The sequence below is a fragment of the Phaseolus vulgaris genome, chromosome 8, assembly GCF_051622355.1.
Source record: "Phaseolus vulgaris cultivar YP4 chromosome 8, ASM5162235v1, whole genome shotgun sequence".
Taxonomy (NCBI): Eukaryota; Viridiplantae; Streptophyta; class Magnoliopsida; order Fabales; family Fabaceae; genus Phaseolus; species Phaseolus vulgaris.
In genome coordinates, this window is record NC_143505.1 from 940844 (window position 1) to 956059 (window position 15216).

Genomic DNA, 15216 nt, shown 5'->3' on the forward strand with positions numbered 1-15216 from the left:
AATCTCTCCTTTCATAATGATGCCTGGAACTGGAAAATTTTAGCCTCCGAGCCTAAAAAAATAGAAATGGGAACCTGAAAGTAACAAAATGTGCATGTCCCTGGCGATAACTTGTATATTAGTTTTGGCGCCAGCCACAGTCACTATATAAGCACCTGAAATTAGTAAGAAAGAAAATAGCATTCCATTTCTGATTCCAGACCTGAAAATCCTCTTTCTTCTTCCATTCCAATTCCTTCTCCCAAATGTGATTGATTACTCTTCCAACTTCCATGGATTCTGAAACCCTAGACTCCACTCAGCTATACCTCACCGCCCTAACAACCCTCCAACAACCCCCTCCTCCACCCTCCGCCGCCCTCCCCCCACTCCCCTCCTCCGTCCCTCACTCCAAACTCATCCCCCACACCCGCTTCCTCGTCGATGCCTTCCGCCACGCCGGCCCCCACTCCCACTCCTACTTCCTCTCCCACTTCCACTCCGACCACTACACCGGCCTCTCCGCCTCCTGGTCCCGCGGCGTCATCTACTGCTCCGCCACCACCGCCTCTCTCCTCCGCCACATCCTCCACGTCCCCGCCGCCCTCGTTGTCCCCCTCCCCCTCCGCCAACCGCTCCTCATTGACGGCGTACAAGTCTCCCTCCTCGACGCCAACCACTGCCCCGGCGCCGTCCAGTTCCTCTTCGCCCTCCCCTGCGCCGATGGCACCGCCGCCCTAAGGTACGTCCACACCGGCGACTTCCGCTTTTCACCTTCCATGGTTTCCGAGCCCGCCCTCGCCTCCTTCGTCGGTGCCGATGCGGTGTTTCTCGACACCACGTATTGTAACCCTAAGTTCGTTTTCCCCTCGCAAGATGAATCCATTGATTACGTTGCCAGTGTTGTGGAGAGGATTGAACGTGAGTGTGGTGATAGTAATGATAAGGTTCTGTTTCTTGTTGCTACTTATGTTATTGGGAAGGAAAAGATTTTGCTTGAGCTTGCACGTAGGTTTAAGAGGAAGATACATGTTGATGCTAAGAAGATGGAGGTTTTGAGGGTTCTTGGGTATGGTGAGAGCGGTGAGTTTACTGAGAATGGGTTAGAGAGTAATATTCATGTAGTTGGGTGGAATGTGTTGGGGGAGACTTGGCCATACTTTAGGCCTAATTTTGTCAAGATGAAGGAGGTTATGGCTGAGAGAGGGGGTTCCTACTCCAGGGTTGTGGGCTTTGTTCCAACCGGGTGGACCTATGAGGTGAAGCGAGGTAGGTTTGCAGTGAAGTCCAAGGATTCATTTCAGATTCATCTTGTGCCCTATAGTGAGCACTCGAACTATGATGAGCTGAGGGAGTATGTGAAGTTTTTGAAGCCAAAGCGAGTTGTTCCGACTGTGGGTTTGGATGTTGAGAAGAGTGACAGCAAACATGCTGACAGAATTAGGAAGCATTTTGCCGGGTTGGTCGATGAGACTGCTAACAAGCACGAGTTTTTAAGGGGTTTTTGCCGTGCACCTGGTGAAGAGGGTTTCAAGGCTGAGAAGGGTGTTAGTGATGCTCTGGAACCAAGTCAAGGCATGGACAAAGAAAAGGTCATTCCATTGGAGGAGATAGAAGGTAATAAAAGTGTGGGTTTGCCTTCTTTTATGGGAGATACTTGTACACAAGATCCTACTTTGCTGAATGATGAAGAAAAAGAGAAAATAATTCGAGAACTTAGTTTTTGTTTGCCCAAGTGGGTCACCCGAGTCCAGATGCTGGATATGATCAGCATCTCAGGGAGCAACGTTGTTGAACTTGTTTCTAATTTCTATGAACGTGAAACTGAGTTTCATGAGCAAGTGATTTCCTGTCAAACTCCTGTTTCAACATCCAAGTGCTGCACAATAAATGACACTGATTCACTTGTAAAACCTAGCCTTAATAATACAAACAGGACATGCGAAAATATTGACATTTTTCCGAGTCAAGACTCCAAATCAACTATCCTGGGGCGTAAAGTATCCAGTCCCATATCTCCTGCCAAAAGTCCTGCCAAAAGGAAGAGAAGTAATGACAGTAAGCTAAACAAAAAAGGCAAAGTCAAAGCAAAATCTGAACCAAGTGGTTCGAAGCAGTCCACACTTACAAGATTCTTCAGTAAAGTAACACCTGAGATGCCTGGTGGTACTCAATCTGATAATTCTGAACCAAAGCTTGACCAAAGCTCTGAAGTTGTGGACTTGTTGCCGACTGATGTTGGACAAATATACAAGGATGAAATTGATCAATTTTTGCAGATAATAAATGGGAATGAGTCATTAAAGAATCATGCCATGACTATAATTAAGAAGACAAAAGGAGATGTCAATAAAGCACTGGATATATATTACTGTAATTCTGGAAATCTTAGCGAAAATGAAAATGAATTATCAGTTATAGAGGAGAGCACAATTGATAGACCTTTAGTAACGAAGCATGCGTCAGAGGGATTGAGAGTTACGCCTGATATGTCTGGGCAGAAAGTGTTAAAAGATAATGTAGATGCCACTCAACTATCTCTACCACCAGAGAAATACAGCCCTAAAGAACATGGTTTGTTTTAATTTTTATCCCCCCGGATATATTGGTTTAGAAGTTCTTCAACCCCTCACTTTTACTTCTACTTTTACTTTTTAATATTCATGTTCTGTCTTGTGACCTATGTATACAATCGACATAAATGAGCAGCATGTTGGACAGATGGACAGCCTGCACCATATTTACATATTGCACGAACCTTCAACCTGCTCGAGGGTGAGAGAGGAAAGATTAAAGCTACTTCATTGTTATGCAATATGTTCAGAAGGTTCACTTGTTACTAGTCGCACTCTTTGTATTATCCATTTCCACTCTCCTTTTTATGAATAATGAAACAGTTTTTCTTGTAATTGGCTAATTATAAAGAACATTGTTTGCATGCAATGTTTCTATCACACAGTCTGTTGGCCTTATCTCCAGCAGATGTGCTTCCTGCAGTGTATCTATGCACAAACAAAATTGCTGCAGACCATGAAAATAAGGTAAGTTTTCCTGGTCTGACAATTTGGGCTTATAATCTTTATCATTGATGAGAATGAAATGGCTGCTGAGTAATTTGAAAAAAAAATGAATAAATTAAAGTAAACATTTAACCTTTCCTTTGCTCTTTTATTTGTGCTGTATCAAGTTTTTGAAGCCTAGGACCTGAGTTCCTTGGCGAACACATTGACAATTTGTTATTTATGGCATTTCCCTTCATTGTTGTTTGAGGGCGACTGTTTGTATCAAAACTAGCCATTTTGCATCTCTAGTTTTTCTTTGAATTGCTATTCCTTTTTCTTCATTTTTTTATCACAACAAGGACTGTAGCTTTGATTTCAACACCCTAGTTATTTATTTATTGTTTTATGATAAAAGAGGTATTTCGAGCCTCTATTTATTTTTTAAAAATTAATAAATTCAATGATATCAATGGGTGGTTTGAAGAGTGTAATTATAAGAATAAATAGAGAATTGTTGGAGAACCTACGTCAACTAGAAATAAGGTCGGATTATAATATATAAGTGGGGTACAATCCTTACCTTACAAGTTTGTTTTGTGAGGTTGAGATAGACATAACCCACTTACTAAGATGGTATCAAAGTCATTCATAGCCTATCCTAGTTAAGTTCTTTGGGGTTATTATGCAACCATTATCAAGCCTATTAGATCACTTATAAATATCTAATCCTATGCTCGAGATGTTCATTCCTCAAGGTGAGGAGGTGTGTAAGAGACCTCACATTGATTAGGAATAAGGCCGAATTATAATATAGGGGTACAATTCTCACCAAGAAGAACTATGGAGGAAGATATAGGGGCAAAATGGAACACAAAAATGAGTATACCAAAGTCTCATATCCCCTTTATATATAGTTATAAATAACATGTGAACATGTAGGATGTAGGAAGCAGGGTCCACTATGTCACTCTGCATGATTTTTCTTCTCCCCTTGAAGTGAATAGTATTTCTTCTAGATTAAAAATTTACCACTAAAATCTATCAGCCAATTTAAAGGTCACTTTATTTATACCATAAAAATACCTATCTGCAAACATACATTACTGTTTCTGGGTGTTATTTAAGTTTGAATGCGAATAGGAGTCTACAGTATTGCAATAAGAGTGTTATTATGAACTAACAAAGTTCCTTACATTATATTATTAATTTCAGGAACTAAATATTGGTGGAAGTTTAGTCACTGCAGCACTTGAAGAGGCATGTGGAACAAATCGTTTGAAAATAAGGGAGATGTACAACAAATTTGGTGATCTTGGTTGGATGATTGTTTCATAATTTTTTACTGTTTTACTACTATACCTGTTCTATCTTTGAGGATTTTGAATAACTTAAATAACCTGCAATGGTTAAAGGTGATGTTGCTCAAGAATTTCGTCAAACACAGAGATTGCTTGCACCACCTACACCACTTCTAATTAAGGATGTTTTCTCTGCGCTACAAAAGATAAGGTATTGACAGCCATTCTGTTTCGTATGGTAACCTAAGATCACACAATGAATATAATACCTCCCAATTGTCTGTTCTTCAGATGTTTAGTTAAAGTTGGTGCCAGACTTAGGGTCATGGTTAATTTAATGTAATTCAAATGTTTGTATTGCTCTTTAGTTAGGTGGACTTTTAGTTCTGCTCCACATGCTCTTATGTAGTGTTCATCAGTGTACAAACAGGCAGTGGAAGTACATCTCGGAAGAAAGGCATTATTGTTCATCTCATGCACTCCTGCCGTGAGAAGGAGATGAAGTTTCTTGTTCGTACCTTGGTAAATATCTTTTCTTTTTGGTGCATAGAAGTTTGGTGGGAGGGAAGTTTATCCTATTTCAAGGTCAAGGCACTTACAGTTACAGATTGTTATATAGGTATTTATCCTTATTAGATGCACTATAAAGCTTATTAATGGCTTATAGTGGCACTTACAGATTGTTATGGTTAGGTATTTAGCCATATTTTAGATAAATTTCATCAAGGTATGTGTACATATACTGCTTCAACTGGGTCTATGGAAAAGAAAGATTCTAAGTAGTAGTGAGGAATTTGGATTTGGGCTTATCTTATCTCCAAACAGATGAGGATGTGTCTTGATTTATTTGCTATGCTGCAGACATGACATTTCTTATTGTGATCATAAACATGAGAAAGGGGACAAACCAATAAAGAATGAGAAGTTGACCAAGAAGTCAAGAATGAAGCACAGTTTATAAATTCACCCAGCCTTTACCTCACTTTATTCTTTAATCATCAGTGTCCCATAAATCACCTAGAATAAGTCCCTTTGTAGTCATCCTTGATTTTAGGGTCTTCAACTTGGTGCACATGACTTGGAATAGTTGTGTACACTTAAGAGTGTTTTTTCCCTTGTCATGGTCTTAGTTTGCTTTTGTGATTACTTGTTACTCTTTTTTCTTTTTCTTTTTTGTGTAATGTATATTGTTGCAAAATCATTGCTAAGTATCTTCACTGAATAATATAATTTATTAAGCTCAAAAAATAATGTTTGCCTTTAAAGATTAAGCAGAGAGGAAACATGATTTTGAGGAAATACTGTTTCCTAACCTTACCATTTAATAATACGGTCGTCCTCCATGCCATTAAAAGGCAGAAGCATGCGGCAACCATTCTTCTCAATATTGAATATGTAGAAACTATGTTAATCTGAAAGAAGAAGAGAGGGAAAACTAAGGTTTATTTCAACCGAAAAACTGAAATGTATTCATATGTTTAATCCGAGTACAACTGTCTGTATTTATATACATATTTAAAGGCAGCAAGCTAAGCCAATCATCTTACACTGACAGCTCAGCCTAGCTAACTGATAGATAATCAGTAGAACAGAGAGCTACTGAGTGAAATCCACATGTACAAAAACATAAAGATTTTTGTGTTTTATTATATAACGACAATCCCTCTGACAGATATTTGAAGGAAAGATGCGGTATTTTGTATTTTACACACATGATAATCAAGTTCAGTAGTAGGCAATTCCCTTGCACACCTTATCTATCTTCTGTTCACCTTCAATTTGGATATCTGACAGCTTCAATAGTTCCAACTTCCATTGCCTTTTAATGAATGGTGACTTAGAAATGGTAGTCGTACTTCATGTTGTTACTGAAGTTAAAAGGTTAAGTTATGGACATGAATCACTTTTACCATCATCAACTGTATGCAATTAAATCCAAAACAGATTTAACTTACCATTATATAACTTGTCACTGTCTTCTATCATAAGTTTTTTCACAATATGTGCTTAAGTTAGTTCATCGGCAGTCATATCAGGCTAGGTTGTGTAATATTCTCTCTACACATTAAATTTCAATATAGAATGTATGTATATGATGGTAACTGGTGGTATACACTCAAGTGCCTTGATATCAATAGATATTTTTATCCTTGTATGCTTGAGTCCAAGTTTGAACTCTGCTTCATGTGTAGGTCAGGAACCTAAGGATTGGGGCCATGCTTAGAACTGTTTTGCCTGCATTGGCTCATGCTGTTGCTATGAATTCTAGCCCCACTTTTCACCAAGGAGGAACTGCAGAAAATTTGAAGGAGAAACTTCAGGTTCATTCTGCAGTCATCTTTTACCTATGACTAAGTTTATGCATTAACGTGCTATTTTGTTTCCCTATCTGCTTTTTAATGATTGATTATTTTGTCATAATAATCACTTTTCATCTACCATTTACTATGTAGAGGAACTTCAATGTAATAGGAGATAAGATTATGTTAATGTTAGTATATAAGATAACCATATCGGAGAATACATTTAGAAAAAAGCATGAGTAACACATAATACAAGGCATTGTTAGAAGTTTCTAGTTCATGGGACTTGTTTTGTCGGTTAAAAATGCTCTAATAGTAGAAGTGACAATTTATATCTGCCAGACTGTCACTAAATATTTTTCCCTCACTCCCCAGGTTCTTTCTATGGCAGTTGTTGAAGCATATAACATACTGCCTAATCTGGTAAGTATTATACATTTGAATCGTGAGTCTTGTGTTTGGTAGATTTTCTGATTGAAACCACAGAATTCATGCATTCATTAGGCTGTTGTTAAGACTCTACAGTACTCTCATATAGTAGGAGATAGGAAGCTTGGTATCTAAATGTTTCTTTGTTTCTGAGCAGCTGTTGTTGAAAGTGAGAAAGTATAGGCATTCTAAGTTTATATCTACTGCATTGATTAATATGATCAAATACTGATCATGTTTGATATACAATTTTAGCAGTAATTTATCTTCAGGTTCCAATAACTTTGTTTGAGTTGTTCTGGTTTTCTCTCGATGGTCTGTAATTAATATTTGTTTGTTTTAAGGTTGATTCATGAAGAATAATCTGCCTAGTTTTGACTCTTAAGCAATAAAGCAGTCTCATGATGTTAAAAAAATGTCATTTACTTTATGCAGGATCTCATAGTTCCATCTCTCATGAACAAAGGCATTGATTTTTCCGTTTCAAGTTTATCAATGGTTCCAGGAATCCCTATTAAGCCTATGCTAGCAAAGTATATACTATTCGATATATTGCCCCTTTCTTGAAATCTTGATGATTTGATTTCAAGTTTCTAGAACCTTTTCTTAACTTCAGGAGTCTTCACGAGTCCTTTATTAACTCCCAATTGATTCCTGTATTTTCCATTTCTTCATAGGATCACCAATGGTATTCCTCAAGCACTGAAGCTATTTGAAAATAAAGCATTTACATGTGAATATAAGTATGCCCTATTCCTTAATTAGTTAGTTGTTTTCCTTTTATGTTCACTTCTCTCTTGACATCTCATTGCATTCAACGATGAACATAAAGGAGCAAGTTGTCATGTAATATTTTGGTGGGATATTTTAGTGGATCATGTGAAGTTTCAATCACAACAGGTTGGTTGTTAAAGCAATGTGCATATTAAAATAGTAATTTTATATGCAATTCTACATGACTTCAATGTTTATCAACTTTGTATGTCAATGCTATACAATCCTGTGTCCTATTTGATGAATCCTTTACAGTTGCACTGCCTGTCTTCTTGGTTATGCCTTTACAAACTTATGGGACAACGAGCTGTCTAGTTTCCTAGACTGTGAATTCTAAAGTTTTTGCGAGTTCACTATTAAAAAAAAAAAAAAAACATCTTTATGTATCAAAATTAAAGATTTAATCTTTTAAAAATGGTCTTGGAAGGTCAGGAAAGCTGGTACAAGGCAGATTCATCAGATTGCCTGTGAAAAAAAGAACCTAAATTTTTAACATTCTCAGTTTCCTAGACTGTGAATTCTAAAGTTTTTGCGAGTTCACTATTAAAAAAAAAAGAAAACATCTTTATGTATCAAAATTAAAGATTTAATCTTTTAAAAATGGTCTTGGAAGGTTAGGAAAGCTGGTAAAAGGCAGATTCATCAGATTGCCTGTGAAAAAAAGAACCTAAATTTTTAACATTCTCAGTTTCAAAATTTGAAATTCTAATCTGGTTTCTTATAGAAGAATTTCTAAAATTGGTCATTGTGCAGTGATTACTTGCACTATTGTACAAAATAGAGGTAGTAGTAGGTGCAGAAAGGTCAAGATAGCTTCATGTATAATCAATTTTATGTGAAACTTGTAGAATTGCTTGGATAGATTTAAAATTATGATCTTGTGTGTTTATTAATATCTTTCAATGTGGTGATTTTGTTAAGTAGTAAGATCCGCTTTGGCACTACTTCTCTCTCTTGTTCAAGATTAATTACATTTTTCTTTTACATCACTTGTTTGAGTTTAATGTAATCCCATCCCAGGTATGATGGTCAACGGGCTCAAATTCACAAATTAGTTGATGGATCCATTCGTGTTTTTTCAAGAAATGGGGACGAAACAACTTCAAGATTTCCTGATCTGATTGACATAATCAAGGAATCCAGCAAGCCTGTTGCATCAACTTTCATAATGGATGTGGAAGTACAAAAAAAGTTCTTTCCATGATATTCTTTATATTTGTTCTTGTTAACTTAGCTCCTAGTATTCATTCATAATTTTATAGTTCCTGCTCCTTTCAGGTTGTTGGTATTGACAGGAAAAATGGATGTAGGATTATGTCTTTCCAGGAGCTATCATCACGTGGGAGAGGTGGCAAAGATGCATTAGTGACTGCAGAGAGCATTAAGGTTGGACATTTGCATTTGGCCTATGAAACACGTGTCATCTGTATTAATTCTGTTCAGTAGTACAGTTCAAAATAGAAGACTCGACCTTAGAGGGAGCTTTATATTTTCACAAGGGTTGGCAAGAAGAAAACTACCCACCCCTACTCAATAAATATTTCAATAGAATGGATGTTGGTAACTGTTTGTTCTATGGACAGCATAGCTGTTTAACTTCAGGTTGTAATTAACTTAGATCAAAACCAATGAGTTGACAATGTTAGGTTAGGAATGTTATTATGTGACTCACTAACTTTTTGAAGGGTTTAATAGGATGAAGTATCAAAACATTTGTTTAATTATCAAGAACATGGACGTTAGAGAGGGATTGGAGAGCTCTGTTGAAATTATGCTCTTTTCTTCTTCTTCTTCTTCTTCTTCTTCTTCTTCTTTGTATTTTTCTATTTAGGTCATTTTGCTTTGATTTGGTTCCTTTGTATTTGGTGTGGTTTGGTTTTTGACTTAGTTCTTGTAGTAGGATTTCTTATCTTTCTTTGTACTTCTCTAGTTCTTTTCTTCAAATCTATTTACAGTTTAATTCTCTGGATTTAATTCTGATATCTTCTGTTCGTGCAGGTGGCTATATGCATCTTTGTCTTTGATATCATGTTTGCAAATGGAGAGCAGTAATTTTCTTTCACTCAAGTTTATATAAATTGGTGATGAGTTTAGCAAATGTGTCTCGTGAACATGTTGGCCTTGTTTGGTGCACTATACTAAATATGTTTTATCCTAACTACTGGATAGTATATTGATTGTGTGGGAGTATAGGGTCGTTTACAAGATGGTGCAATGTAGGATGGACCATAAAACTAGATAGGGTAAAAAAATGTGTGATTTTCTCATTTGTACAATAGTGCAGTTAATCAATGATGATCAAACATGTGAATCTCTAATTAGATGCAAAGTAGGTCTATGCGGGCAGTATTGATTTGCTCTATAATATATATGAGACAAATTATCCTTAAGCAGTTATTGATATTTCATTTGAATTTGCAGGTTATTGGGTTTTCCTCTACGCCTTAGACGAAAGTGTATGCATCTAATCATCTTATATTGTAAATCTCTGCATTTTCTGGCAGGCAAGGCAAAAATGTACTGTAACTTGTAATTACACTTTCATATTAATCTTTTTTTTTGTCTTGGAAATTATACAGATCTGAAGGATTTATTCTATGCTGAGAAACCTGGGTATTTTGAATATGCAAAGGAAACAACTGTAAGCGCTTCAGATTATGATTACTATTTTCTACAGAAATCTATTTAGTGAAGGCATATATATATGAGTACTTAAATGTAGATTGAAGCAGATGATGCTTGCTTAGCCTGTGAAGCCACATTAACTAAGATAAATGCTTTCCTGGAAGATGCACTCCGCTCTTCATGTGAAGGAATTATGGTGAAAACATTGGATGTTGAGGCTGGCTATTTTCCATCAAAGCGTTCTGACAAATGGTTAAAAGTTAGTTCTTGTCCCTCACGACTATGGACATTTTAGGTATTAAATCTGTATCATATTCTCATAATTCATTTTGTAGGTCAAGCGAGATTATGTGGATGGATTAAATGATACCCTTGATTTAGTACCGATTGGTGCTTGGCATGGAAATGGAAGGAAAGCTGGATGGTAATTTTAATCTTCATACTTTTTTTTCTCTTAAAATCATTTTAAGATGCTGCAATGAAACTTGCATTAACTTACAATCATTTTATCTCACATTTTTAGTAAGTTCTTTCAAAAGAATGTTTAGGTGAAGGCTAAAGAATGTTTTTGTATCTCTAGAAATTCCATGTCCTGCTAGGTTTATCAATCTCATGTAGTGACGGTAGCTTGTAACAACTAACCCCCAAAATGCTAGTTTATACTGCATGGTGGGTGGCTCTGCCGCACTTGTTGCCCTGAGGCAGAGCAGATAGAAGAGATGAGAAAGCATGGGGGAAAATATGTAGAGGTCAGGCTTTTTTAACCTTTTGGGTGGTTGAGTTTACCCCTTAAAATCCTAAAAAATGACAGTTTTGAGGGGGGGAATTCGTTTTCTGTCAGCTACCACAAAATTATCACTTCTTTGGCCATGAGAGTGGCTACCACTCCTGAAAACAGAGAAAGCACCACACTAGGAATTCTGTGGCGGTTGACATTGGCTTCACTAAAAAATCTAATTTGAACTACTGGATGGAATATAAGTTCCTCCCAACCAATGAAATTATTTAGTTCTGGGCTTGAATGTGCAACTGACCTATCAAACAGCAGTGTGACTGGACATCGAACTCTTACTGGAGGTTAGGTTGCGAAACAAAGGGGCTAGGTAATTAGAAACCCTTACATTCAGTAGTTACAGTAAACATATAATTGGGGTTTGGATTTTGAATATTGAGAAACAACTGTTGGTGTCTTACTTTTTATGGATCCTAGTGAATTATTCTTTAATCATCCATGGATGTAGGCCTACACTTCTCAGTGCATAGTGCATGTCGTTTCATTCTCAGATGCTTAGGTATGAAATTTTTAGTATGAAATTTTTAGGTGAATTATGTGTTAGGTGCAACCAATAAAACAACAGTCCTATCTAACAAATTTAAAATAGAGTATAATCAATAATTGTGATGCATTGTAGTAAGTATATCAACAAAAGTCAGAGTGACACTTTAGTTTGAAAAAGGTGTTTTAAATATTATGTTCCATGTGATTGGTAAAGAATGAGGATGATTATGTCGAACAACAGGCTAGGCTTGGTAATTGGGAGAGAAATTTGTGTCTATGTAGTGAAATCATGAAGTTTTATTATTTTGCTCACTGGTTGATATGCCATAGGACTTTGTTAAAAAAATGGAAAATGAAGTGGCAAAAAAGTGTATGCATTTTTCTGCGCCTACACAATGATTTTGTTTTTGTTATATGAAAGCATTTAACTTTATTGCTGTATATGTGCATCTTTTACTGTCGCAGGTATAGTCCATTTCTTGTGGCGTGTTTCAATCCTGAAACAGAGGAGTACCAAAGTGTATGTCGAGTGATGTCTGGATTCTCAGATTCATTTTATATAGAGGTATAAATTGTTGACTTAAAAACATTCTGCGCTGTGCCAGCTAACTCAAAGTTCCACATACTCTTTTATCTTTTAAGTTAAGGATGTAATCTTAATTATATTTTTCCTAACCTGTGTTTGAAATATGAACCCTTAGAAACATCAAGGTCGTATCTATGTTATTTTTGCTTACATTGTTGAAGTTCATGATAGTTTATTGTTAACCGTCTTATGCTGACTTCTGCAAGTCAGTACTCGTTGATCATTCATATTCAGGTTAATGGTATTCGAGGTGCTTGAAAAAACATTTTAAACCTTGAAGAACAGCAAAATAATTTTTCAGGGTGGGGCGGACAATTTTGTCTGGCTACTTAATCAGAATATTTAAAATCAAATGAATCCTTTGTATTAGCAGAATAATAATTTATTTTGGTGTCCTTTCCAGGTCGAATTTGCATTCTGGGAGCAATATTTTGAGTATTTTGTTCATACAGGCTTGACAATATTTTTTTCAGTTTAGAGGAGTCAAGAATTGAATTAATTTGCTAAAATTTAATAGACATTAATATAAAGGTCTATTACGGTTTTATTATTTCTATGGCCTACTATCTGTGTTTATCATAGAATCTGGCTAGAACAGAGAAAAAGGTTGGGTGGGGAGGATGTTTGTGACAGTAATATGTAAAATTGGCGGATCTTTTATTGGTATCATGAAATTTATCCTGTAGTAATCATGCAGATTGAACTGGTCTTTCTTCAGTATTAACTCATCCAAAGTGCTTATTATTGCTTTCTTTTTTCTTTTTGAAGTTGTAATATTGATGCCAACATTTTTTATCATCACTGACACGAAATTATATTGCACTGCAGATGAAAGAATTCTTCTCTGGGGACAAAGTCTTGTCCAAAAAACCGCCATATTATCAAACAGGAGAGGTACCAGACATTTGGTTTTGTCCACAAGTCGTTTGGGAAATAAAAGGAGCAGACTTTACAGTATCCCCAGTTCATCATGCTGCAATTGGTTTAGTTCATCCATCTCGTGGCATTTCAATCAGATTTCCGAGATTTATTTGCTGTGTCTCAGACAGAAACCCAGAAGATTGTAGCACAGCTTCCGATATAGTTGAAATGTTTCATTCTCAGACTCGGAAGATGGATGTCACGGCTAAATAGTGAATGTGTATGGATGTGTATATAATCAGTTTTTTGATGTAAATCACTTAGGTATCAGCTTATTGAAGGTTTTAACGTTTTACATGTACAGTGTAGACATTTTAACGGCAGATATATTGGCTTGTAGGACTCTTGGTAGGACACAAAGAAGTTACCCTATCCCACTTAAGTTTTGCTAGCTTTTTTTTTTGTTCCAAACTGAGACTTTATGTCCATATTGATGTTGTGTTTCCTTTCGGTATTTGTGAGAACCACATTTTGATCCAACTTCTATTTGGACAAATGGATACACTACTGTCATGATAAAACTTTGTACGGGTTTGAGATACTTCAACAAACAGTCTTAGCATTCAATGTGGAGCGAAACCAACATTTTCTTTGTACTGGTTGGTTAAATGTTACATATTGTTATTCGTAGGATTGGTCTACATGAGTGCAGGTGGGGCCATTGCAAGTCATGAGTGTAGTGGTAATTCTTGGGAATCATTCCTTCAAAGAAAACATCAAACGTCTTGGTTGATGTATTTATTTTCTTTCACTTCTCCTTGAGCCTTTCTTGTCAAAGATGTCAATGGTGAGTTGGACCATCTATGCCATGAAGGATAAAAATATTAAACCATCAGCGGAAAGTGTTTAGAGAATGGTTCTAGAAGTTGAGAATTTCAAGGTTGAGATCTGAAATACAAGAAGGTTAAAGCTATGAGCCAATCACTTGGTCTAGGAGACTAACTAACTGTATCCAAATATATTTAAGATACTCAATAAATAAAATGACATTAGTGGTAGTTATAAAAACGAATCATGATCATATTCTACCGAATCCGGCTAACACTTTTGAGAAATCAGTCTCCAAATATATATTCCTATAAATTAAGGATATTCCTTAAAATCAACCAACACTGATATTTCATAGATTTGATTCATCACAAGAAAGATTCATAATTAAATACTATAAATAAACCATTTACAAATAAGTAATGTTTGTTTGTTTTCAAATACATTGTGTTATACTTATTGTCGGAATATCTTTTCAAATTAATCTAGACGAAACACTAACAATTAAAAGAGGACACAAACAATTGTACAATCAATCTTAAATACTATCTAAACCCAATTTATCTACTACAATTTCTTTTACCCTATGAGTGAAACTACTTGTAAAAGCACATGTGCATTAGTTCTTGACTTTTCCCAAGAAAAATATGGAAACCCGGTTTTCGATTGAATGCGACTTGCGAGGAGAGGAAACATGCGTCTCAATTATTTTAAGGAGCTTCTTTCAATCCATCACGCCCAAATTAGGAGACTAACCTGCTCATTCCATCTCACAACACTCATTTTATTTTTAAAATATGAAAATATTTTAATAATAAACCAGAAAGTTTATATTTCAACATTACGTTTATTTCATTTTTTTTAAAAAAAACTAACTAGTTTTTAGTTCCAACATTTCATTAATAGTTGATTATTTATTCTTCAAATTTTGAAAACCTTAGGTACCTTTATGAATAGTTACATTATTTTGCATGTGTTTTATTAACTTTTTAAAAAAATAGACTTATAATTCAAATTGGGTTTCTTTAAAGTTTAACCTATCTATTTTTCTCATGTCACGTACATATTTTAATATTTTAAGTAGCAACTTGATCTTAATTTTCTCATTTTACGTGGATAGGTCAGATTTATTTTAAAGTTTTAATATGTTAGACATAAATTTGATCTGTCAAAGGATCTAGTTTGCCATCTGATATATGTTCAATTCCCATAAATAAATAAAACAGATAATTAAACCTTGTAAACTAAAAAT

At 35.7% G+C, this 15216-nt stretch overlaps 1 protein-coding gene across 24 annotated transcripts; it reads left to right on the forward strand.

Annotated features, from left to right (window-relative positions):
• Window positions 1-19: 19 nt before the first annotated feature.
• On the forward strand, window positions 20-13676 carry LIG6 (DNA LIGASE 6). Of its 24 annotated transcripts, none has more exons than XR_016514786.1 (20): window positions 20-2553; window positions 2689-2806; window positions 2939-3020; window positions 4194-4296; window positions 4394-4490; window positions 4699-4801; window positions 6472-6600; window positions 6958-7005; window positions 7447-7544; window positions 7689-7754; window positions 7844-7911; window positions 8806-8965; window positions 9048-9171; window positions 9784-9833; window positions 10207-10241; window positions 10365-10426; window positions 10508-10669; window positions 10746-10834; window positions 12155-12254; window positions 13104-13676. XR_016514786.1 is itself a non-coding variant. In XM_068628730.2 (19 exons), the coding sequence occupies exons 1-19, from the start codon at window positions 273-275 to the stop codon at window positions 13407-13409; spliced, it is 4197 nt and encodes a 1398-aa protein (XP_068484831.1). In that variant the 5' UTR covers window positions 20-272; the 3' UTR covers window positions 13410-13676. The 24 variants fall into 24 exon arrangements, 6 of the variants coding, with proteins under 6 accessions (XP_068484831.1, XP_068484832.1, XP_090149942.1 ...); XR_016514787.1 differs by having other exon boundaries at window positions 9064-9171; window positions 10518-10669; XR_016514788.1 differs by having other exon boundaries at window positions 4194-4287; window positions 9064-9171.
• Window positions 13677-15216: the final 1540 nt, after the last annotated feature.